Raw genomic sequence first — 25,154 nt, forward strand, 5'->3', positions numbered from 1 at the left:
AAGCACAAAACAGAAAACAAATTGGTAAGTGGGACTTTGTCAAAATTAAAACTTTTTGCTTTTTGAAAGAGACTATTAAGAAAATGAAAAGGCAGGCCACAGACTGGAAGAAAATATTTGTAAAATATTTATCAGAAAAAGGACACCAAAGTGTTGACACTGATGTGTAGAACTGTGTCTTACATACACTGCTAGTCGGTTGTCAAATGGTATAACCATGTTGGAAAACAGTTTGGTAGTTTCTTTAAAAATTAAACATATATGTACCATATGACCCAGCCATTCTACTTCCGTGTTTCCCTAGAGAAACAAAAACGTACGTCCATCAAAAGACTTGAATACAAACCTCATAGTAGGTTTATTTGTAATAGCCAAAATGGGAGAAAATCCCCAAGTAGCCAACAACAGGTGAACGGATGAATAAACAAATTGTGGTTATTGCCATGCAATGGAATACTACACAGCAATGAAAAGGGATGAATTATTGATCTATGAAACAACATGGGTGAATCCCAAACTCGTCATGCGGAGTGAAATAAGCCAGACCCAAAAAAAGGGTGGGGAATGGAGGGAGCAACATACTGCATAATTCTATTTATATAAAATGCAAGATGATTCAAAATAATCTGTGATAAACTAATAGTGACAGAATGCAGATAGATGGTTGCCTGGGGACGTGGGTGGAAGGATGGGTTACAAAGGGCACAGGGAAATTTTTTGAGGAGATGGAAATGTTCCTTATGTTGATTGGGGTGGTGATTTCACATGCGTGTATATGTTAAAACTGATCTACTTTTACATTTTAAAATGTGTAGTTTATTTCTTAATTATATCTCAATTATGTATAAAAGGAAAAATGTTGGAAGTGGGAAAATAAAGTAATCTAATATAAAAAGTAATGGATTTGTAAAAGCCAATTCTATCCAAAATTTTCATTGCCTTCCATTTAGTTAGCTAGCATATTTTAACACAACACTCAGATCTCCTGAAACAGTTTTCCATCTTTCTGCTAGTGGAGCATCAAAGTCGGGCTATTCTTTATGGAATGTCACACCCTTTTCCGGAACAGCATGAAGTACTGATAAACTTAATTCTATCATAAAAGCTATGAATGACTTTCACAGCAGAAAAATAGGCTCCATTAAGTGTACATAACACAATATTCATCCAAAAATTAAGAAATATATTAAAATTAGTATGATGACCTGATTTAAAATTTAGGGTGAATATTATTTAGTACTTAATCAATTTTGTTGTTGTTTGCTGGTGTTCCTTTAGCAAACAGTGGGCTTAAGAAAAATGTACTGTTAAAAACTAAAACTGAGAATGTTACGTGCCTTCATTTGTTTCTCATGAACTGAGAAAAGGTTGCCTCTACTCAATTTTAATGGGAGAACACTTTGAAAATCTAGAACACACCGTTTCATGATCACTGCCCTGACACATGGAGTCCACTGGGAAGGTTAAAAATATTCTGAACCACATCGAGTGACCGAGACATTTATGGCACTGCCTAACACATGTACAAGGTGACATACCTACAACCAAATAGTTTGCTTATTATGATCAACCGGAGTTATCCCGGTCTGATGTAATTTTGCTGATGAAGAATTTTAGTCTCTGATTGCAATGAGGTATCCTAGGAATCTCACCAATACATTAACAGTGAGGAGTCCTGAATAAGGGATTGAAAGTCCTTGGGAGATGGGAATTTGAAGGGAAACACGGGAACAGTAACCACCGTGCAGTCCCCTGCTTCACCATAGCTCACTGGTCACCCACTGTGTTATAGCTTAATATGAACACCAAACAAATAAGAGTCAAACTCCACACTCTTCCCCTGCTCCCAAGACAATCCCAGAATAACTCCCACCATGAGCAAAGAAAACAATTTTTTTAAAACTGGTACCCTAGTTTACAATATATATGTTTTAGAAATCTCAACTAAGGTATCCTATGGACAAAGAAGTGTTCTAGAACATGAGTACTCTGAAACCTATGAAAACACTTAACTGTGATACATGCTACAGAAAATGATAAACCACAGAAAGTGATAAACAGGTGTGGGTGACTGAGAGTGCCAAATCCAGACTATCAAGACCTTGGAATCCATCAAGTATTTAGTACCTACTGCAATACTTGTTGTTAACTACTTTATTTTAATTTACTGAGATGCACTTTTGAAAGACTGGTTATATTAATGGTCTTTTAGATTTGCTGATGATAACCTCTAGCCTTAAAACAATATTGATGCAACTTATCAAGGATGAAATTTCCCACAGAGAAGCAAACAAGCTTCGGCTACTACTTTCTTTAAAAGCAGCTTTGAATGTTTATTATGGCTTTATGGATAATTTTAGTAGGTCATATAATTTCTTCAGCCATTTAGAAGAGGAGAAACAGCATTTACCTGATTTAAGCATCCCTTTAAATAGTTTTTTGTAATAATCAATAATAACTATAGATTCACAAGAAATTGCAAAAATAGTAGAGATGTCCCATGTAACCATCACTCAGCTTCCTCCAAGGGAGGAAGATTGTAATCTCCCATGTCAAGAGCAGAAAATCAACGTCAGCAAACTACAATTAACGAAACTACCAAGTATTTCTATTTAACATTTAAAAACCTGAAGTATGATACAGACACAAAAGTCGTGTAAACTTGATGAATTTTTCGACTGATCGAATACGCCCATGTAACCAGAACTCTAACAAGCAGAAAATTGCCAGCACCCCATCATCACTCTTCCCATCCACCCCTTCAAGATTTCTCACAGCATATAGTAGCACTGCTTTTATTGTAGTTGTAAAAATGGAGTCATACTGCAATTCTCTTCTGTGCCTCCCTCCTGTTGTTCCACATGATGTTAGTGAGATTCATGCATATTCCATGTGTAGGAGCAGATTGTTCATTCTAAATGATGGTGTGAACATACCATCATTTAGCTAGGCAATCTACTACTGATGGGCATTTGGGGAGTTTCCAGTTTTGAGCTCTTATGAATAATGTTTCTAAGAGTAACCAAGTACATGTCATATGCATTTGTGTTGGGTATGTACTAGGATGGAACTGCTGAGTCCTAACATATGTGTTTGCTCAGCTTTAGTGGATAATGCCATTTAGGTTTCCAAAAGGGTTGAATTAATTTACATTTCCACCAGCAATGTGTGTGAGTTCCATCGATCCACATCTTTTTCAATTTACCCATTCTGGTGGATATTCGGTACATGTTTTGGAAAGGAAAATTATAGAGTTAAACATCAAACAGAATACTGGTGGTATAATCAAAGCAATACTTTTTCTCCAAATAATCAAGACTCTACCTAAGGTATTTTACAAAGCAAAACAATCTAAAATTCCAAAATTGCTCTTAAAATATATTCTTCTTTAATTAAATCATCCTGAGTTGGTACTGTAGCTGTATTTTCCAAATATGTGTGCTATTATGATATTCCAAATATGTGATATTCCAAATATGTGTGAATCACCTGGGATGCTTGCTGTAAATACAGATTTTCAGACATTCTATCAGATTTCCTGAAGGAGAATCTCTCTGGAAAGGGCTTAGAATCTTTTCACAAGAACCCCCAAGAAATTCTTATTATCAGGCAAGTCTGGAAAACACTGCTACAAGGGGATCTTTTGACATTAACTGTTTAAAAGTGAATCAGAGTTGAAAATTACTACTTCGGGGATTTGTTTGGAGAGTCTTAGCCCCAGAACCTTTCTGGATGTTGTCAATTTTTATAACAACTTTAGAAGCAAATATGACTTTAATAGTTGGATAAACTGAGGCAAAAGTGCTTTGCCTAAGGTCCAAAACTATCAGAGGGAGTTATGTTGGACAGACAACCTTACTGATATTTCTCATCTTCAAAAGACATCAGTGTTTCCTACTAACTGGGCTACAATAAAGAGGAATCCACAGTTTGAAAGGACTGCATAGTGTTTCACAGGAGGCAGAACATAAAAAGCGGTATCATAAAACCTGGTTTCAAATTGTGCTATCTACACACAATGGAGTATTATTCTGCCATAAGAAAAGATGAAATACTGCCATTTGCGACAACATGGATGGATCTTGAGATTATTATGTTAAGCAAAGTAAATCACACAGAAAAAGCCAAGAACCATATGACTTCACTTATATGTGGGACATAAAACTGAAAGCAACAACTGAACAAGACAAACAATAAAACAAAAACTCACAGACATAGACAACAGTTTAGTGGTTCCGAGAGGATAAGGGGGAAAGAGGGATGCTAGAAGAGGGTAAAGGGGGTCAAATAAAAAAAAAAAAAATCAAGTGAAATTACTGCGTATGGTACTCTGGGTAAGTCAAAGTATCCTTCCTAGCCCATTTTCTTTTCTGTGAAATGGAGATATTACCCATCTTTACTGTTTTGGGGAGCATGAAATATATAAATTAAGACAAATAAAAGAGGTGAATACACAGTAGGAAATTAATAAAGTCATTATTTTCCTTTGTAGTCTGTTTTTCCATCCTCTTTTGTAATTGCTCACCTGTAAGCTTAACTAAGGGTATGTTTTGTAAAATTTTCTAATTACCTGTATATTGCAACTCAGCTTTTGTAAGAGAAGTGAATAATTAAAGTAAAAAAAAAAAAAATCAAAGAAACTATATAATTCCAAATTTCCACATTTTCCTTTACTTTCATCTCTGTTGGTGGAAACTGTCAGTCCTATAACTTATAGCTGAAAATGATTACAAACAATAATTTGGAAAAATGTAGTAACAAGGAGTAACTTGAGGTAATAGAAAACTATAATTTTAAAATAAAGTTGAACTCTTCCAAAACTAGAGAACATTGCTAAAGGCAATATACAAACTGCTTTTTAAAAATAATAATAATAATAATAAAAAAACAGTACTAAAACCACTTGAAAAAGCCAACATTGCAATTTAGTCTTTTAGACGACTTTCTAACATCAACATATTAAGTAGTCAAATGGCATTTATTCTGGAGATCAAAATGCTTCCAGAATCACATTTTATTTGTAAGAATGCCTGTGAAAAGCACTTTTATAAAAATAGATCTAATTCTGTGTACTGAAAAGAAGCCCACCAAATTTGGATTACATGGTCATGAAAGGCCCATTTAACACTATCTGCCAATTACTACATATAAAAAGTAATTAAGAAGGTTTATATTATAAAAGCCTCCTTCAGCTCTCTGTGGTTTGGTCCTTCTAATCTTAAAGCTGGGAAAAAGCTCTGGAAAACATTAGCACTTATTTTAGGAAATAGAATAGTTAGACTTCTATTTAGAAGAAAATTTATAAATAATAATTTGATGTCATATGTGTATTAAAATTCACCATAAAAATTGAAAGTAGGAAAGCTGTGATTAACAAATATCCGGCCAATGATCTGTATAATCTGGGACAAATCCCTTAACTTGTGTGCCTCAGTTCCCTCCTGTGTCAAATATGGATAATGCCACTACATGTTTCCTAGAGCTGTTGAGGTCTAGATGGTGAATGCTTAGAACAATGGCTGGCACCATACGTGCTATGTAAGGGTTGAGCAGTCATTATTAGTGCAGTTGTAACAGCATCGAACTTACGGGGCACAGTCACACCATAGTGTTGTGTGTCACTGATCAGCAGCTTTCGTTTCAGTTCATTCAAACCTACTCCTACAGGACCTAAAAAACAGGATAATATAAATTCATTACTAAACAAAACATAAACATTTCTATAATCGACATGAATCCATAGGACAGAATGAGAACATGCATCAAACTTTACATGCGTCCCAAGTAAAGAAATTACCTCTAATTGAGTTGTACATAAGAAGCTAATTCTTCTGTTGTTTATTCACTTTTCAAATTTTAATCCCCACCTTTCCACTAAAAAGATTATAATATCCAGAACAGCCTAAAAAATATGTGCACCTAAGAAAAATGGAATTGCATGGTCTGGATAGTGATAATTTGAATTTTAAATGTTATTAGCTCTTAATACAAGAAAATCTTTGAACCTTAATTTTATTTTAGATGCAAATCTAATGATGCATTTTAAATTTAAAAAATCATCAGCTGCATTTACATTTGTCAAGATCCTCTCCTGCACTGTGTATTTTCAGTTGGTCCCTAAACATTTGAAAATTTGCATAGACCTTACATATTTAAATCAATTAACATCTATAATGAACAAGGCATATACTAAACTCTGTGGAGGATCAAAGATGATATATGAACTCTATTTTCAAAGAAAGTGACCAGGTTGAGAAATGATTAAGAGACTGGCGCCAAAAACAAAGAGCAGCTTCAAACATGAGTCCAATCAAAAGTTAGAAAGGCACAAGCCCCAAGTGGCCATGAGGGTCCATTTAGTGATGGTGTTGTGCAACGTACAGTGAAACCCCACTGTATGTAGAGTCATCAATTCAGCCGCTGAATGTCTAGCACAACATTTGAAAGTCCTGCGGGATGTAGGTCAGAGTTTTGTTCTGTAGAAATGTCAAATATACATCCCTTTTTTACATTAGAAAAAAAAAAAAGAAACAAAAAGCACTACCCTCACAAATGTCCATAATGCTCCTCAGTGGGCAGTACTGCCCCTGTCAAGACCCACTACACTAAGACTACAGCACTTGGCTCTTGTCATTCTCTGTACCTCAATCCTACCATCATCTTGGGTAACCTCAACACCCATGTGAACACCCCTCAAAATGCTAGCCTCTTACTTCTCTGATCCCTGATCCCTACTGACCTTTCTCTACTTCACGTCGACTGCTTATTGAGCAAACCTGGACTCTGCCATCAGTAGGAGCTATTTTACTACCAAATATTAAATTCCACTTTCCCAAAATGACTTCAATCTCTGATCCTTTTAGATCGTTCAGTTATTCTTCCCACATCTATTATCACAAGGACCTCTGTGCTTTCATTGCTTTCCTTTTATCTAAAAGGCTATCATGTCTTTACTTCCATGGGCCATCATGTTTTCTATTTTCTACTCCTTTGCGAATATCCTCAAATTTCTTAGGCATTGTCCTTTCATTACAGTTGCCAAGGAAACCTTCAGTCTAAGCTCAAAGCAATGGCCCCTCTCCACATCCACACCTGGGCTACTGAGTGCAGGAAACCCATTCAACCATGGTGTTGTAATGCCATGCCTTCATGCTCTCCAGCAACTATTCTATGTTTTCCTTATCAATTATACCTCTTAGAACCCCATATTGGTAATTTCAATCTTCCATTCTCTTCTCTAGTCACACCTGGGAGCCTCCTTGTTACTTCTCTATCATACCCCCTATAATCAAACAATTGCCAAAGGCTGTTAATTTTACCCCTAAATGTCCTTCAGATCTATGATTCTCCATTGCCACTGCTGCCACACTAGTCCAAGATACCACTGCTTTGGCCTCCTCTCTTGTAACAGCCTCCTCCTAATGGCTGCCCCACAGCTGCTCATCAGCCACTTTAATCCATCGTCACCCAGCAGCCAGAGAGGTCTTTTTAAGAAGCTCTTCTGCCTAATAAGACAAGTGTCTATCGGATACCCTACAAAATCTTTACAATATTATTGATTATATTCCCCAAACTGTCTTTTGTATCCCTGTGGCAATCTTGTGGTTACCAATTTATGCTTTCTTATGCCCTCACTTTCTCCTTCTTCCCCACTCCCCTCCCATCTAGCAACCCACAGTTTTTCCTCTATATCTCTGAGACTGTTTCTGATTAGTTTGCTCATTTATTCTATTCTTTAGATTCCACATAGAAGTGAGGTCATCTGGTATTTGTCTTTCTCCGTCTGATACTTGTCTTATTAGGGAGACCACTTCCTGGATGGTGTAGATGGCTGACCACTGCGCTGTACACCTGAAGCTGAATAATACTGAATGTCAAGTATAATTTTACATACATACATACATACATACATATATATATATATATATATATATATATATATATATATATATATATATATGGTCACAGGATGTGAAGTACAGCATAGGGAATATAGTCAATGGAATTGTAACAGCGATATACGATGTCAGAGGGGTAGCAGATTGGGGGATGGGTTTATCACTTTGTGAGGGGTGTAAATGTCTATTACATTGTTTTGTACACCTGAAACTAATTTAAAAAAAAAAAAAAGAAAAAGAAAAAAAAGAAGCTCTTCTGATCCTGTCACTCTCTTGCTTAACATTCTTGGAAATGTAGTTTCCAGTGGCTCTTCTGAAAGAGATGAAAATCTTCACAAGCTCTGCATGATCTGATCCTTGCCCTGTCCTCCTGCCTCGGAGCATATGCTCCAGCTGCTGTCCCTTTCACCTGAAGCCCCAGGTAATTCCAATGCGCCCTTCAGAGCTCAGCTCAAACAGAAACAGCTCTTCCTCAAGAAAGTCTCTCCTGACGCTGTCACCCATGCTTCTCATTTTTATGTTATCAGAGCATCTTTTACATCTCCCTCATAATACTTAAAAATCCCAACCCAACAATTGGATAACGCTGCTTAGGGGCCTGTCTTCTCCCACCAGACAGAGGTGCTGTGAGGGCAGCAATCATTATGTCATTTACCATCTCCATCAAGTACGTAAGCCCTCAAAAATCTGCTGAATGAATGAAATTTGTAGTATTACCATCACCACCTCAAGTTCAGTAGAAGACCTCCACTACTTCAGAGGACACAGAAACCAACGAGTGCAATGTCTTCAAGGTCCTTTCTATAACTTATGCATCTAGACCCATCTAGGCCATTCTCTATCCTTCTCTCCAGTTATACATGCTTAACGCCTTCTCTCAAAGATCTCTCTTCCTGAATCTTTACCTCTCCGGCTTCTAGCTCCTTCCCATCAGCACTGAAAATCAATAAATTCTCTCCTACCATAAAACAATAAGAACAATAACAACAACAAACTCCTCCCGAAGTCCCTTAACCTGTCTTACAGCCACTGCTCACTCCTGCCTCCACCATCCTGGTTTGAGCTTCCGTCATTGCTCACCAGCATCTCTCATTCTTCCTCCACTGCCCACAGAATCAAACAGAAATTCTTTTGGTGACAGGTTTATATAGATTGCATATTATGAGCTACATTTATATCTCTAATCTCCACTCTTGCCACTCCCTCCTTTGCACTGCAGCTACATGAGATTTCTGCTGCTTCCTGAAATGTGCAGCAGGTTCTCTTTTGTGCTGGGGCCTCATCACATGCTGTTTGTTTTTAAAAGAACACGCCTGTCCTTTCTTCACACGCTAATTCTTGCTTGTTGTTTAGGATTCAGCTTGGATAGCCCTTAGGGAATCTTCCCTGATACTTTAAATTTGGGTTAGGTACTAAGTTCATGTGTTCTCTGGACTTCCATGTCAAAGGACTAATCACACTGTATTGTAATGGTTTACTTGGCTGTTCTCTCACAGACAGTGAGCTCTGTGAAGACAGGTGTCACCCACTTGTTCACCAACTGTTTCCCTAGCTGGCGAATTGTAGGCATTCATCATTTTGTTTAATTGATTTAAATTATACTCAGCAAGTATGCTTTATGGAGTTAAACTATTGGTTGAATGAACCAAAGGGGTGGGAGTTAAAGGTAAAAAGCATTTGCACCTAGAATGCCTGGATACAATGGTTCCGTAACTGCTCAAGGTCACTGAGAGAAGTGGGCGGAGCTCACATTTGAACTGGCTCTTTCCTCCCCGCCACCCCATATTTTATCATCTTTTTCTTCTTTTTAAATTTTATGTATTAAGTTTGCTGGGGTGACATTGGTTAATAACATCATATAAGTCTCGAGTGTACAATTCTATAATACATCATCTTGAGAGTATTATGCTTAGTGAAATAAGTCAGACGGAAAAGGACAAGAACCATATGATTTCATTCATGTGGAATATAAAACAAAAAGAAAGAAATGAACAAACAAACAAACTCATGAATGTAGCTCTCTTGATCTTAAGATACAGAGACGCGGAGGGGAGGGTGATGAAGCCAGCTCTGGAAGAGTGAGTTTCAGGGAAGGAAATCTATCTACCTAAACTCAGACGGACTGCGGTGTCATAGAGGGGCCAGGGCTAGGGTGCCCTAATAAATGTAGTCACATCAAGGTACATCTTGAGACTGCAAGAAGAGATAAGATCTCCGAGGGAGAGCAGGAAAGGGGTAAGTGTTCAGTGACTGTCTACAAAATGCCAGGCATCACTTGGGGCTTATATATTTTATCTACTCTGAAGGTACGAAAAATATTTAAAGTGCTAACCTCCCTCTTTAAAATAAATAGAAAACAGACAAGAAAAACGAGGGGTATTACAATGGAGCTGCATTCTCTGTGCAGATGACGCCAATCCAATTATACCTGGGTGCCAAAAAGATGTATACACATGACTTGTATTCATCTGTTGTTACCGGTATATGTTGAGTATTACAATTTTAATACAGTTTTTCCCATTCCTAAAATGTGTATACATTTTTTTGGCACCCTCTGTATATGCTCAAAGAAATAGAAGCAAACAAAACAAAACACTAAAACTTAAACAATAGGTCCTGGCCTACCATGCTCCATTCTGCTCCACACATACAGACACACACATAAATACACACACACACACACACACACACACACACGACAACTAGGACTAAACGGAGCGATGTGAATTGACTGTTTATTCAGTAGGTCTCAGCTCTGGAGTGCTTCCAGGAGTGTGAGATACTTTTCTGAGTGAGAGTCTAGCATTTTTCTTTTCTTTATTTCTTCTACTACCCACACCAAAAAAACAATGGTTTGCTTTAACTCTGGAGGAACAACTAGGTGTGTTTGAAGTAGTGGGGAAAAGTATGCCATCTCTAATGTGATGTTCTCAAATTCTGACCACATTCAATTTAGCCCTTGTATAATCTAACTCTTTGTAGCGAGCTCGCTTCACTGCACACTCCTGAAGTATGCCAAGAATGTTCAGTAGCAAATGTTTTACTTGAAAATTTTTCCCCAGGTTAGATTTGAGGTCATCGTCTTCAAAGATAGCAGTATCGTCACAAAAAGGTCAGAATAAGAATACAATTTCAATCATTCTTACGCCAAAATTGCCCGGTGGGCCTACAAACAGCATTTTCCCTCACAGGCCATTGGTTTGATTCTGCCATCTACACTGGAGAAGTTCTCGAGTTTCTTCTCGTTAGATCTTGTCCTTAAAACCACAACTTAGATCCACATTCCTGTTTTGTCTCCTTCTATGTTTAGGCCTATGTTCGTTCACAATGTTTTTAGCTGGCTGCTTTGTAATTAGAATACAAAATCTGTCACACTGCAGACAATTTAGGATGCAAACTGAGTTAGGTTCACTTGTATGCCTCTGCAATGGGACAGATTCATTTCCCCTTCAATATGTAAAAATTTACCACAATAAGTATATAAATTATTCTATAGTTTGTTTTCAGTTGTGCTTGTTAATACTAACGAGAAGCAGAGAAGATCATCTAAATAGCAGATTTAAATCACAGACAACAGGCTTTGGAATAATGATGATGATGATGATGACACAATGACGTCATGTGTGTCACATGGTTACATGGCAGTCATGTATCACACGGTTACACACACCATTACTAATCCTCAAAACATCCCTGCAAAAAAGGTATTATTATTCTCATTTTACAGATGAGAAAGAGCCCATCAAAGGTTAAGTCACTTCTTTAAGGTCGCACATCTGGAGCGCAGCTTAACTGGTATTCAAAGCCTGTCTGTCTGACTCAAAAGTCTACATTCTTTGCAGTCTACCTATTATCTGATCAAAAGAATGCCAATAAAACACGAACCCAGGTAGCCAGTTGCTCTGCTGTTTATGGCTGTGATCCGTAAGGTCACGGAGTCTCTCAGCTGGTTCCAAGCTGTCCTATACTTTAGACAGTGATAGCTACCTGTGCTTGTGGAAGAGGAAGACATTCTGGCTACAAAAAGTGGCAGAAGTCAAATCTGATAATCTCAAAACTCATTCTGTGCAGAACCTCTGAGCAGTATAAACTAAGCTTCACAAAGATGGTGTGCATACCAGGCCTGGGCAACACAAACTGGGCATGCCTATTAGGATTCTTGATTCAGGACTAAGGAAAATCAAATACAATGATGATTTACTTACAATAGGTGCCAAAAACACATTTAAAAAAGTCATTTTGGAGATCCTTAATTTGGAATTCAGGCAGTGAACTAAAGTTGATGTGCTTACTAGCTTTGAAAGCAAACCAGAAATCTAAGTATTTATCTGTTACATATGTTTTTTTTTATTTCATAAGAATTTACAAAATCACTTTGTATCCAAATTCTGGGAAGAAAGAATAAAGCCACATGTATCAATCCCCATTAGTTGAAGTTCTTATTTAAAAAAAAAAATATGTCAGTTCGATAATTAAGTAGGCATATTATTTTTAATTACTTTTGTGTATTTAATTAGTAACTCCTTCCTGAAAGCAGGCAACTGTGTTATGTGTGATTTTATATAAAGGTTCATTCATTTCAGCCAAAGAAATATAGTCCATTTAGGGAGTCAATAAAATGATGCTAGTAAAGTTTCTAGTTAAAAGTTTACATTTAAGAAAATATTCACATTCACTAAATGCAAAAATGCCTTTATTTTTATCTTAAGGAGAAAGATTTTTTTCAAAATCCATATGCAGACTCATAGCATTCATTTATATAAGGGCATTTAGACACACAATGCTTTAAAATATCAGTATGATGTCCTTACATTTAAAAAAAGTTTGTGGCCATGCTCTACGGCACTGTACTTTGGAGCCTCAGCCATCTACTTATTTGTGTGTTAAGGGCAGATCCTGAGTGAATGACTACATACTAGAACAATAATGTATTACTATTTTGAAACTAATGTTATTGAAATCAATGAAATGTGGTATAAAATGTGGTTTATTTTTTAAAACGACACTCCTGTAGTCTACAAAAAATGAGCATAAAGTAATTTTTAGTTGTAAATGTCAGGCTTAGAATTTAGTTGTAGTTTTTCTTAAGGCTGATGAACATCATATTGTATTTAATAATGTAAATATAGACAGATGGCACCTTGCACATGAAAGGACAGTAATCATGCTAAAGATTATAGTGCTAATAATCTGTTAAGAAAGCAACTTCCCAGAAAGAAAGAGAGATACAGGTAGATGGAAATTAACCAAATTAGTTTTAACACACTAGATATTTATGTAACAGCCATAGTGCACTAATGATAAAATCCTTTTTTATTCGGGCTTATGTCCAATATTAAATTATATATTAGAGAGAATTCTGTTGCTCTAACCAACTACTGTTACTCATTGTTGCCATTGATCTTTGTACATTCTGGCACAAACATAAAAAAGGCATATTACGTGGAAAGCTACTGACATGGGTGCAGCTTTTACCATGTGTTTACCTCCAGTATACCTGCACTGCTTAACATGAAAATTCTTTCACATTTCCCCCCAGACATTTTTATGGTATCGGCCAGACTTGTTACTCTTACCATCCAGAGAAAAATATCAGAATTATAGGAGTCGGCAATAAATATCTGAACTGCTTTTGTTACCTGAAAAAACACACTCATTTGATTTACTGCAAGACAAATCAAATGAAATCTCTAGGTATCCCTCAGATCAGCCATGTGTTGTAAAAAAAAGTCTACTTATCATATTGCAACACTACTATTTTTGTCGCATTAGGCATAAAATAAAAACAACCATGTGATTATATTTGACTTACAGTCTTATAATGATCACATTAGTAGGTGGCTGGATTTTGGGATTGGAGAGTGACAAATCTGTTTATAAAACTAAATTTAAAGTTCCCTTGGAATCAAGCTATATAGAAAATGTAGCAACTTAAAAACAAGCCCTGATAGAGGTTTGGATTTTCTTTCTTCTATTGCATTCATAATGGAAGAAAAACGGTATTAGTGAAATGTCATTTGAATACTCATGGAGAGAGAGAGAGAGAGAGAGAGAGAGAGGGAGAGAGAGAGAGAGAGAGAGAGAGAGAGAGAGAGAGAGAGAGAGAGAGAGAGAGAGAGAGAGACACAGACAGACAGACTGGGAAGCTTGACCAAGAGTATCATTTTTCCAAAGCAGCTACTTATACCATACTTATACAGACTGACAAAGTACTGCCTCACCTCTAGCTCAGGGCTATGACAAAAGTGCAATGAAATTAAAAGACAAAAATAAAACCATGCCTGCCTTCCTTAGCTAAGTAGAAGAGGGCATGGATAACTTCCTTACTTTAGAGTCTGTTTAAAAATGTGACCTTTTCCATGAGGTACCATGATCTCCTGATTCAAAATCTCAGACTCCTGATTCCCCGATGCGTCTCTGCTTTAATTTTCTTCTCCAGCATTTATCTTGGCCAAACAACCATATACGTGACTTTATCGCTAATTTATTAGGAGTATGATTTTGTCTGTCTCCTCCCATTAGAATGTAAACACCACAAGGGCAAGAGTGTTTGTGTTGCTCAGTGACAAACCCAGGTGCTGAGGACACTGCCTGGCGCAGCTGGTACTCCATAAAAATTAGCTGGATAAACATAATTGTAATTTACGCCCAGAAATTAAGTTGGAGTATAAATATTTAAGATGAACCAATGGCATAAAGAAAAGCCAACTGTGATTCCAGTAAAGATCATATTTACCTCTCATATGCAAGGTTTATAATTTAAAATCCATCACACACTCATAAATTCGATGACTTTGGGGGTTACAGGGTCTATATAAAACCCTTTAGAGCAGACTAATTCCTACAAGCCTTCACTCAAAGTTCAACAAAAGCTATGGGATTTCTAACAAACATAGTAACATTTACATTTAGTTTTGAGTTCCTTTTCTCTCTGCTTTATGTGGGAGATATTTTATTCTGCCAGGTTTACAGGAAAATGATGACAGTGTTATAAATGCCTATTCAAAACATTTCTGCAAAGCAGTCCTTAGGCAGCATATAAGACTCAGCACAAAGAAGAGCAGACCAGTACTTAGTGCTAAGCTACAGATGTGAAATACACAAAACGATTTATTATGAGTTTCCTCTTCTGCCTCATTAACAGACAGAACAAGTCACAAACTGTCTGACTACCCACAAGATGAATTTTTGCTCTTCTATTGGCTTATGTTATAAAAAGTGTTTTATAGTTTTTTAGCACCAAAGCTTTCTCCCAGCTCCCTCCCCTGCAAACACAATAGATTGTTGGCTTTATCACTTTACTTTTTAAAAAGTCAGATTTCACTAAAGATAAAACATGTAAAAAATGTACTAAATGCCTGGCATTTCGTCTTAACATACTTTTTGGAAAATGCTTTTAAATGCAGGAGGAGATAGAACAGAAGCTGTCACGAAGATGTTTAGTGGCTGCCACACGGCTTTGGAATAGCACCCTGACAAAATGAAGACAAAAATGAAATGCTTCTGATCAAGCTCAAAGTCTTCCACTGTCATATTTTTCCATGTTAACAACTTGGTGGGTGTTAATTTCTTAAATACTAAGATCCAAAAAAACCCCATGCAATATTGTGATAAGAGAGAGAAAATACTACCGTGTACTTCCTTAACAATATTTATCTACCAAGTTTCAAGGCAAACACCATTATTCCCAATGGCTTTGAAAACACTGGGGAAAAACTTATTAGGCTTCAGGAAGACCACGATGCTTATACTCTTTCCATCTTCCTATCCTTGCTGGAGGAGCCAAGAAACGATTTCCTAAGTGTTTGACTTTTACAATCATGAAAAGTAAACAGTTAATTCTGGAACAATCCAGAATTTCCAAAATTTCAAGTCTACTCCTTGAATCCCTCTTTTAGATGGTAAACTGCTAAATAATCTAACTGAACTTCCAAGTGTTTTGAACACTGAGGTTCAAAATTGGCAGCAGGTTATTCATATTTGAACATTTCATGCTTATCTTGTTGGTGTTTTTAGTTAACATTGAAGAGCTACTTTCTATTAAAAGCTTACTATGGTGCCAGGAATTGATCTAAGCCTTTGCAAATATCATTTCATTTAACCCTCAGACAGACCTAGAAAGCAGGTGCTCTTATTGTTCTGATGTTTCAGATGAAGAAACAGAAGCCCGGAGAAAATCTGGAATGTGCAGGTGTCACACGGCTGCTGAAGAGCACAGCAGCATTGGAACGCAGAGACCCGCTTCTTACGTCTACACTAGCCTGCCTCAAGGGATATAACAGATGGGGATTTCTCCAGAAAATCAACTCTAAACTACTGATGCTACAAATGTGCCAGACATACCAGCAAAAAGGTTTTCTGAGCAATGAATGACCACAAGGAAGAAAGCAAATTATAGGAAACACTTTTGAAGGAGAGTTAGAGACAAGGACCCTGGCTGTCACTGGATTCACTATGGAATGTCATGCTCCACAAAAGGCCACAGTGAGGATAAGTGCGGGATCGAAAAAATAAAAATTCCATTATACCAGCAATTGCTCCAAAATAGGGAAATAAAGTGTTAGGGGCTAAAGAGCTTCAAATAGTTATTTTTCTTATAGGAATTTCAGAATAAAGGCTGGAAATAATAAATCAGTTAGTCAAAACAGAAAAGCCAAATCTGAAATACTGTGTTTCCCCGAAAATAAGACCTAGTCAGACAATCTGCTCGAATGCGTCTTTTGGGGCAAAAATTAATATAAGATGCAGTCTTATATTATTTATTATATTATATTAGACCTGGTATTATATAATATTATACTCAGTCTTATATAAGACCCAGTCTTGTATTATAGTAAAATAAGACTGGGTCTTATATTAATTTTTGCTCCAAAAGATGCATTAGAGCTGATTGTCCAGCTAGGTCTTATTTTCAGGGAAACCCGGTATCAATGAACAATCCCGGAACAGCGGATTAAGACAAACCAAAGGTTTTAAAGCCATCATTACAACACATGATGCCAAAGTACAAACCAAGTGTGATATGAGAAGCAGAAAATCAGAATAAATGGGAGCCAGTTTACCACCTGCAGCAAAATAAATGGGAGCCAGTTTGAATGGCAACTGAATCCATTCAAACAGAGCAAGGAGGCTTTCCTGGTGTGCACAGCCTGGCATCTCACTACATTTGCATTATAACCATAATAATAGCTGAAAAGCAAAAAGCACTCCCAAATCAAGCTGGGAAAGGAGCATCAGCAGCATCTGGGAACTTGTTAGAGATGCAGAATCTCTGGTCTCACCTCTGATGATCAGAAACTGCATGTTAACAAGATCTTTAGGTGACTCAATGTCTATGGAAGTTTGAGAAGCCCTGGAATAGGGGCTGGAGGTCAATGGGAAGGGGAGAGCTCCGCCCTTGAACGCTGACACTGCTGCTGTCTGTACTATCAAAAACTACTGAGGAGCAGTCCCTGAAATCTGAAGACAGAGCAGGTAAGAGGAAACCCAGTGCCTTTCCTTGGTGCTGGGAGAATTAGCCCTGGTGGGATGCCAAAAAATGAGAATAGACTAGGGAGGGATAAAGACCAGAAAAATCAGCCTAGGATACTTTAGGAATGGTTGGAGAATTTTAAGGAGAGGGAAAATGAAAGAGAAATGACATGTCCGATGAGCGGCCATGCCTGGATAGCGCAGTGGAAACAGAGCAGACGCAACAAGCCTGTTGACCTGACCCCAGGAGGGTGAGGGTGGGCAGGGTCTATGTGAACAAGTGGTGAGATTTTTTTAGCTTGAAAACTTTAAGCATGATGTTCTTTGAGGTTAAATCCTTACTATCTCACTTATTTCGTAAAAATTGCACACAAAAGCAAACACTTACCAACCAACACAACAAGTCTGTATTTCTCGTTACTTTGTCGCCGATAGGGTGTCACTTCCTCATATGTGGGTACATCAGCTGTATCATACTGATCACTCTTCTTGCATTCATACATGGATTTATTTGTTTTCTTATCTTTTCTACTGAGACGGAAACTTCTTCTAAAACCAGCTGTAAATACAAAAAAAAAAAAATTGTTTTTAGTAATTAGAACTAAAAAAAATAAACCGCCCAAAAGCAAAAATAACAAACCCTCCAAGTTGGGTCAGGTTTTATTCATCATAATACCATTATAAGTACAGTTAGTAAGAAAACGAAAATAGAAACTATACAATTTCATTAAAACAATTTATACGAGAATCATCTACCATTTAATTATATAGTTACAACGATATAAATTTTATTTGGTTCTAAATCATAAAGAGTTCTTTTCAGAAGTCAATGAGTAAAATCACTGTTATAAAGCAAAATAAACAAGTCAGATAATATATCATGGACTGATTGATGAACCTATTTGGTAAGAAAAAGTTAAAAGCACTTAACATTTTAAAAATAAATGATGAATTGTCTCCTTCATAAATACTGGAATATTTTACATCATACTCTAAGCATAGCCTAACAACATACCTGTGGCAGACAGCATCTATTGCTAAATAGAAAGAAAACTAAATTAGGGAGAGCAGAGTGTCAAAAAGGCCTGTGCATGGATCAGGCTGATAGAATCAGCCTATCCCTCAAAGCAAGTTCTTTAACTTTTATGAGACTCCATGGGGATAGAGTACATGACTGAGCCTCACGTCCTTTTTCTTCTACGGAAATTCTGTTTTTCTGATTTGAAGCCGACTAAAATTTGGAAATAAGTTTCACAGTCTCAATTGTGTACACTTATCAATAGGTCATATGATCTTTTACTAATTTTTAAAGTATTTAAATAAATTTCATGTCTGCTTAAAAGAGTTCTCTCCAGCTCACTGCTATCATTTAACACGTGGGCTTAAAAAGCTGATTTTGCAAGCGTTCCTTTTCTTGGTCAATTCCCGTTTCATTCTGCTTGCTCTTCATGTTGTTGCATCATTCTAGTTTTATTTCTTTTCTAGAACAGTGAAATTTATCGTACACATCATTCAAGAATTCAGTAAGATGTACAGTCAATTCTTGACCTAACCAACCATTATGATCTCTCAAAATCTAGACTTTAAGGGAGAGAAAATAGCCTGCTTATTAAAATATTATATATATTCTATATCAGCTCCATAGTACAAAAGAAAACACAAGTACATTTTAAATCTATAAAATAGTCTCTTTAAAAATAATATTGATTAAATTTTTAAGAAAACTTTCTTAAAAAATAAATTTATTTTATAACAAAACATAAGAATGTAATAATTAAAATGCATGATTTTAGGGAACATAAAGAAAAAAGAATAATTATTATCATTGGGTTTAAGAAGTTAATAGGATTCAAAATAAAGGCTGTATTAAAAACAACTATCAATGACTATGGAGTTATATCACTCACCTTATAGATTCACAATTTAATAAAAACCAACCAAGATATTAAGAATAGTGAGATAAAAGGTTATCTGATAATATATTCCTGTGGGCCACCAAGAATCATTCTGATTTTTGAGGAAATACTCAGATTATTTGAGGGAAAACATTCACAAAGGATTTGAAACAAGGAAGATAATCACCCTCAAGCCCTCTTATCAAAGATAAAGAGCAAAAAATTAACAGGGTAACTGATGAAACACGTTGGTATTTTACAAAAAATTATGAGATCTGAAGGAAGCAAAAGGGGAAATGGGCCAACTTGGTCCTAGGATGAAGAAAAGATGTGTGAATTCAAAAATCACGTGTGCAGACAGCATTCAAACTTCTATGTCAAAGATCAGAGAACACATTGCATATTATTTTTTATTTCTCTTGTTTTCTAGGATTGTAGGAAGACTCATAAGAACATGGAAAAATAGTCCCTTCTTTGTATCTCAGAGTCATTGCAACACCACACCAGCAGTAGCTGTGATTCTTACAACTCCTCCCCGTGTTTTAGCAGAGTGGTTCCCAGACAATCATCTCTTCCTAATTTGCAGAAATTAGTTATCCTATCCCAACCCCACCCCAACAGTCACCTGTGACTGCTGACCCACACTGGAATCCAGTATACAATGGCTTCTGGTTTAACACAAAAATGACACATTAGCTGTTCCAACTTTTCCATTCTGGTATTTCATTGTGTTCTAATTTCAGGTTCCCGCAGTTCTTGTCTCATTGAAAGCAATTATAGGATAAGCACGTAGAAATTTCTTCAGTTATTCCTAGCACGGGCAAGGGTTTTTGTCAAGTTACTACAGACTTTTGGCACAGGAATGGATCTAACTAGGACATAAATGCCTCCTCCAAAGCAAATAAAGTCCAAAAGTGAAAACCTGAAAAACTTCTGATGCACAAATCACAACTCAATCTTGAATTTTAGTGAGAGTGTTAACCTGAATGGGTCTTTACAATTAACTTAAGTTTTTATTTTCATCATAAACAATAAAGGAATCATGGAGAAAAGAGAGAGGTAATCAGATTTCTAATGCAAGGGTCTAGAGATGTCAAAGGTGGGGTGATGTGGTGATGCTAGTTGGACGTGCTCGGCACAGAAGAGGTGCTTGGTAAAATTTACTAAATTGAATGTTAAAAGGCAACAATAAAAATCCTACCATTCCTGTTTCATTTTCTTAATGTAAATTTCAACCAAAAAAAAAGCAGGACATTTTGGTACTTTTATGAGAAAATTCTAAGAGGCAGACAAAAGAACAGAACACTGCATATAGCAAGGCTTAGAGCTGGGAGAACTCCGGAGTCCATGGGGGCCGCTATGTCCCTTGCTCCCTATCTGGCCAGCAGAGATGTCACTGTCACTGTACTTGCCTGTGCACCATGATACACGGTTCCTGACCTCATTCACATCCATTCACCAGGTGGCGACTACCAAGCAAGGGGAATTCCCACAAGTAATGAGCTTAGGTGCCTCGGCCCAATATGCTTGTTTACAAAACAAAGGGGAAAAGGCAGTCGGGTCATCACACCAATACTATCAGAGCAGCGTGAAAAAGCAAAGTGGGAGGTAGACAGGTCTGGGTTTGGCCCCACTCACTTTCCAGCTGCGGGACTTGCCATCTTTTCAAAAACTTCTCAAAAGCTCATTTCCTCAACTTTAAATTAAGCATCATCATAGTACCTACTTCACAGTGTTAAGAATTAAATAATTGCTGTAAACCATTGGCCCAATACCTGGCATGTGGTAAATACCTATACACAATAGGTATAAATTACATAGTACTTAATTATGTGTCCAACTTATTGAAAGAACCTTGAAGGCAGGAGCATGTTATACCTCTCCGTTCCCACAACACACAGTCTAGTAAGAAAGGGAAAAATAAATTAAGGGGCTTATTAATAAGTTTTTAACTGGCTAATGTTTATAAAAGAGACCAAATATTAAAATTAAAGCCAGATTTAGATATGTTAACTATTAAAAGTACCCTCTTAAAGTAGTGCGGCATGTTAAAGACATACAACAGAAAGATTTAGTGTGCATTAACTATCATTTTTTTAGAGACTCTTTCTAGGGATGTATGTTATTTCTGGTACTATATTTAAATTTAAAGGGCATCCTTCTCTTGTCTTTCTTAGTTATGATCATTTACTCCCCTGACCCACATACACTTGTGCTCCATATTTACATCACACAATACATATATACACATATGCATACATACACATATATACATATGTATATAAACATCCATATAAACACAGAGTAAAAACAAACAAACAAACAAAACAGAAAAGAAATATTCCAAGTCAGAGCAACCAATAAAACAGCCACAACAGAGGTCATGATAAAAACTATGAATTCCAGAGTACTTGCTTATGATTACTTCTCAAACTAAAAAACAGAACAGCTTATGTTCCTAGCATCTATCCTGCACGGGTCGTCAGAAGTGACAGCACACTTGGCTTGCCTTTCAAGGCAGTCCAGAGACTTATTTTCAAACTTCGATAACATGATGGGTGATGTGACCACACACCTTGGTTACATCTAAGCTTAGAGGAGAGTGGATTCTATGTCAGGAAAGGAGCAAATATTACGTGCCATCTAAGTAACCTAGAACCTATTTCATTCCTCTTCATTCTCAGTGCCCAAGTCTGAGCAAAAGCTGGCTTAAAAAAAAGAAGGAACAGTAAGAATGAGACTTTTTTACACAAAATATATTTTCCTTATATTTCACATTTTTGTAATTTATAATTGGCTCAACATTTTTATGGACAGGCTTTTTCCACGGCGCTTACCCACAGCTGCTAGAGATTTGTGTGTTTTAAAGGAATGGCAACTTAATATTATTACAATAGGAAAGTGACTTTAGAATAAGACCGCAGGTGCAGGTCAGCCCCTAATCACAAGGAGACACTTCGTATCTCATATTTTCCAGTAGAAATAATTTACGATGACGTGTTAACTTATCATTTAATTGTACAGCTGTGTTTAAAGTTAAATTTATTTTTCACTATAGAAAGTGACATTTCCGTTGCTTGTTATCTGCTCCTTATTTCAAAAAGACTGCAATAAATATCCCTGCACATTCCCTTTAGTCCATGTCACTGACGATTTCATTAGGACAAATTGCTCGAACCTAGATAGATCTGGCCCAAATGCCTCTCAGCTCAGTTAATAACAGTGCACATTTCCACCAGCAGTAAGTACAATTGCCCATATTACCATTCTCTCATAAAAGGACTTCTAATCGCTTTAAAGCCTTTAGTGATTTTACAAGTGAAAAATTGTATAGCATTTCATTTTTAACTGTTAATGGAGCTGAACTTTTTTCACGTTTATTACTCATTTGCATTTCTTATTTTTTCTGTAAATTGTTGGTTGATACATTTTGATCACTTTTTGATTAGGGTCTTCCTAAATATTAATAACAATACACACATGTATCTTTTAAGGTCATAGTCCCTTGCTCTATTTGTTGCAAAGACATTTTAAGAGTTTCAGTTTTCCTTTTTGAAGAAACTTTAACTAAATGTTCCTGTATTTGAATCTGTGAATTTCTTTCCTTTGTGATTTCTTCCACTGTTTTTATGACTTTCCTATCCTTAGGTCTGATATACAGTCACCTATATTTTCTTAAGTTTAAAAAAATGTGTTGCATAGCTTTACACTTAATTTTTTTTATTCCATCTGGAATCACTCAGCTGTAATCATGAGATCAAGATTGTGAGGTGAGGCTGTAACTTTATATTTTCTTAAGTAATTAACCAATGGTCCCCAAAATTCTTACTGAACAATCCGTTTACTACTTTATGTTGATATATACTTTGTCCTGGAGTATCAGATGATTTATTATGTCATGACAAAAAAATAAAATAAGGTGATTCTTAGTCTGAGTTTAGATAATTTTCTTGTTAATAGCATCAATACCAAAACATTAGAAGTAGTTGATATTTATTGAGAACTTACTAGAAGGCAGAAACCACTCGAAGCGCTTTACATGGATTAGTTCATTTAATTCTCACAGTAACCCAGTGCTGTAGGTATAACAACCCAGAGGTTTAACTAGCTCTTCTTTTAATGTAATTTTAAAAAAGTGATTGGCAAGGCTTTGGTAGAAATATTAAATGATGAAAGAATGTCAAGAAGAAGGTTTGAAATGTTATTCTACATACATAGATGTATAACAGAAAAAATGATGAGCTTTGTTACTTTATGAAATAATAGGAAAAAATATCAAAGAGGAGCAGCAGTTCAATTTAGGGATTAAAAATTATAAGCTCTTTTTCTCTTAGAAGACATTTTTTTCAAATATAATTAAATACATTTTTGATACCCCTTTGTATGCAAGATGATGTATAAAATACAGAAATATATAAAACTGTGTCACTGCCCTCAATAAACTCCAGATCTACTAGGGGACATAGATAATATTCCCAAAATACTTGTAGTTTAAGGGATTTCACAACATAGGCTCATGGCTAGAAATGAAGAATTTTTAGCAAGTACCCTTAATCTGTGTAATTAGATTTTGACATTTCTCTTAAGTAAATAAAAATTAAACTCAATTGTGATTTGGTCATTTTCAAAGCTACTTCACTACATTTTATTTATATAACACCATTCATCAAGAGTATTACATTTAATGCTTACATAATGTAAATTAAGAATAATTTATTAAAATAAGCTTCATATTGTAGATAAGTTTTATACCTGCCAATCCTATCATTTCAAATGTTAGTGATTTATTTTTAACAGTAAAAAACTTGAAGCATCCATAATATACAGAAATATAGGAAACATTAATTAAATTATGAAAAGAAACTGGGTTGAAGCCATTAAAATTATAATTATAAAACAATACGGCAACATAGAAATGCATTTGCTATAATAAATGGAAAAAATTGGACAGAATACAATAGTCGTTCATACTTACACTCTGAGTTACTTTTGCACTAATTTAAAAATTGGTATGAATACAGAAATGTGGAAGAAAATGTATAAAAACAGACAATGGTTGTGTTGGGGAGAGACAGCTGTGGGCAATTATTTTGTTCTATTTTTCAAACTTTTCCATAATATTGCATAATTTTATAGTTAAAAGAAAAACCACCACAAAAACACATACTTCGTAATATATGAACAACCAAACAAATGAACTCTAGTATTGGCAGATGAATTTGTGCGGTTACATCAACATATAACACAAAATACATTTTGACTGTCTCAGAGGCAGGTTCTAGTTTTCTATATTTTTAAATGATTACTGTAAATCGGCCAATTTTTTATATTCACAATAGAAAGAATAACAAATAAATTAAAATATTAAAAAAGCAATGAAACTAAAAATAATGGAAAACAGTTTTTTTATAAAATAAGAACACAGTATGAGAACTAAAGATCAAAGGTCAAGGAAGATAAACAGAGAACCAGGAGTCATAACCTAAGAAGTGACGATGATAAAAGAAAAGCAGTCAGGGTTTAGAAAACTTACAACAAAACTGAAAAATGAATGGGAAATCTTTTTTAAAATAGAAATCATTATCATATTCTTTGATTCCCATAAATAAGTAACTTCAGTGTAAATTTATGTCAATATATATAATTTTAGTGATATTACTTTTTCTTAATTTTTTGACATTTAGGATGGCATTTTATTAAAAATACATGATTATTTTATAAACAAACATGTACGTTCACACAAAAGAGCCTCCAACAGAGTCAAGGTAACTCACCACCAACATTAACAGCCTCAAAAAAATTCATGTGAACAAGAGTGAAGTGGTACCTGCCTTCCTGTTAATTCAAAGAAAACAAATACTATTATGTTACCACTTGCAATTTTCAAATA

General features: G+C 35.8%; 1 protein-coding gene across 3 annotated transcripts in view; it reads right to left on the minus strand.

Moving 5' to 3' along the window:
* Window positions 1-25,154, minus strand: part of MPP7 (MAGUK p55 scaffold protein 7) — a 241,825-nt gene that overhangs the window by 13,781 nt on the left and 202,890 nt on the right. For 2 of the 3 annotated variants that reach the window (XM_088789450.1, XM_088789457.1), the window contains 2 exons: window positions 17,758-17,928; window positions 5,590-5,670 (listed from right to left, as the gene is read on the minus strand). In XM_088789450.1, coding sequence (XP_088645576.1) covers window positions 5,590-5,670; window positions 17,758-17,928 — 252 coding nt within the window. The remainder of the gene's footprint in view (window positions 1-5,589; window positions 5,671-17,757; window positions 17,929-25,154) is intronic. The other variant, XM_088789453.1, reaches the window with a different exon arrangement.

The sequence above is a fragment of the Rhinolophus sinicus genome, chromosome 1, assembly GCF_057876585.1.
Source record: "Rhinolophus sinicus isolate RSI-liver-muscle chromosome 1, RSI-T2T, whole genome shotgun sequence".
NCBI classification, from domain to species: Eukaryota; Metazoa; Chordata; class Mammalia; order Chiroptera; family Rhinolophidae; genus Rhinolophus; species Rhinolophus sinicus.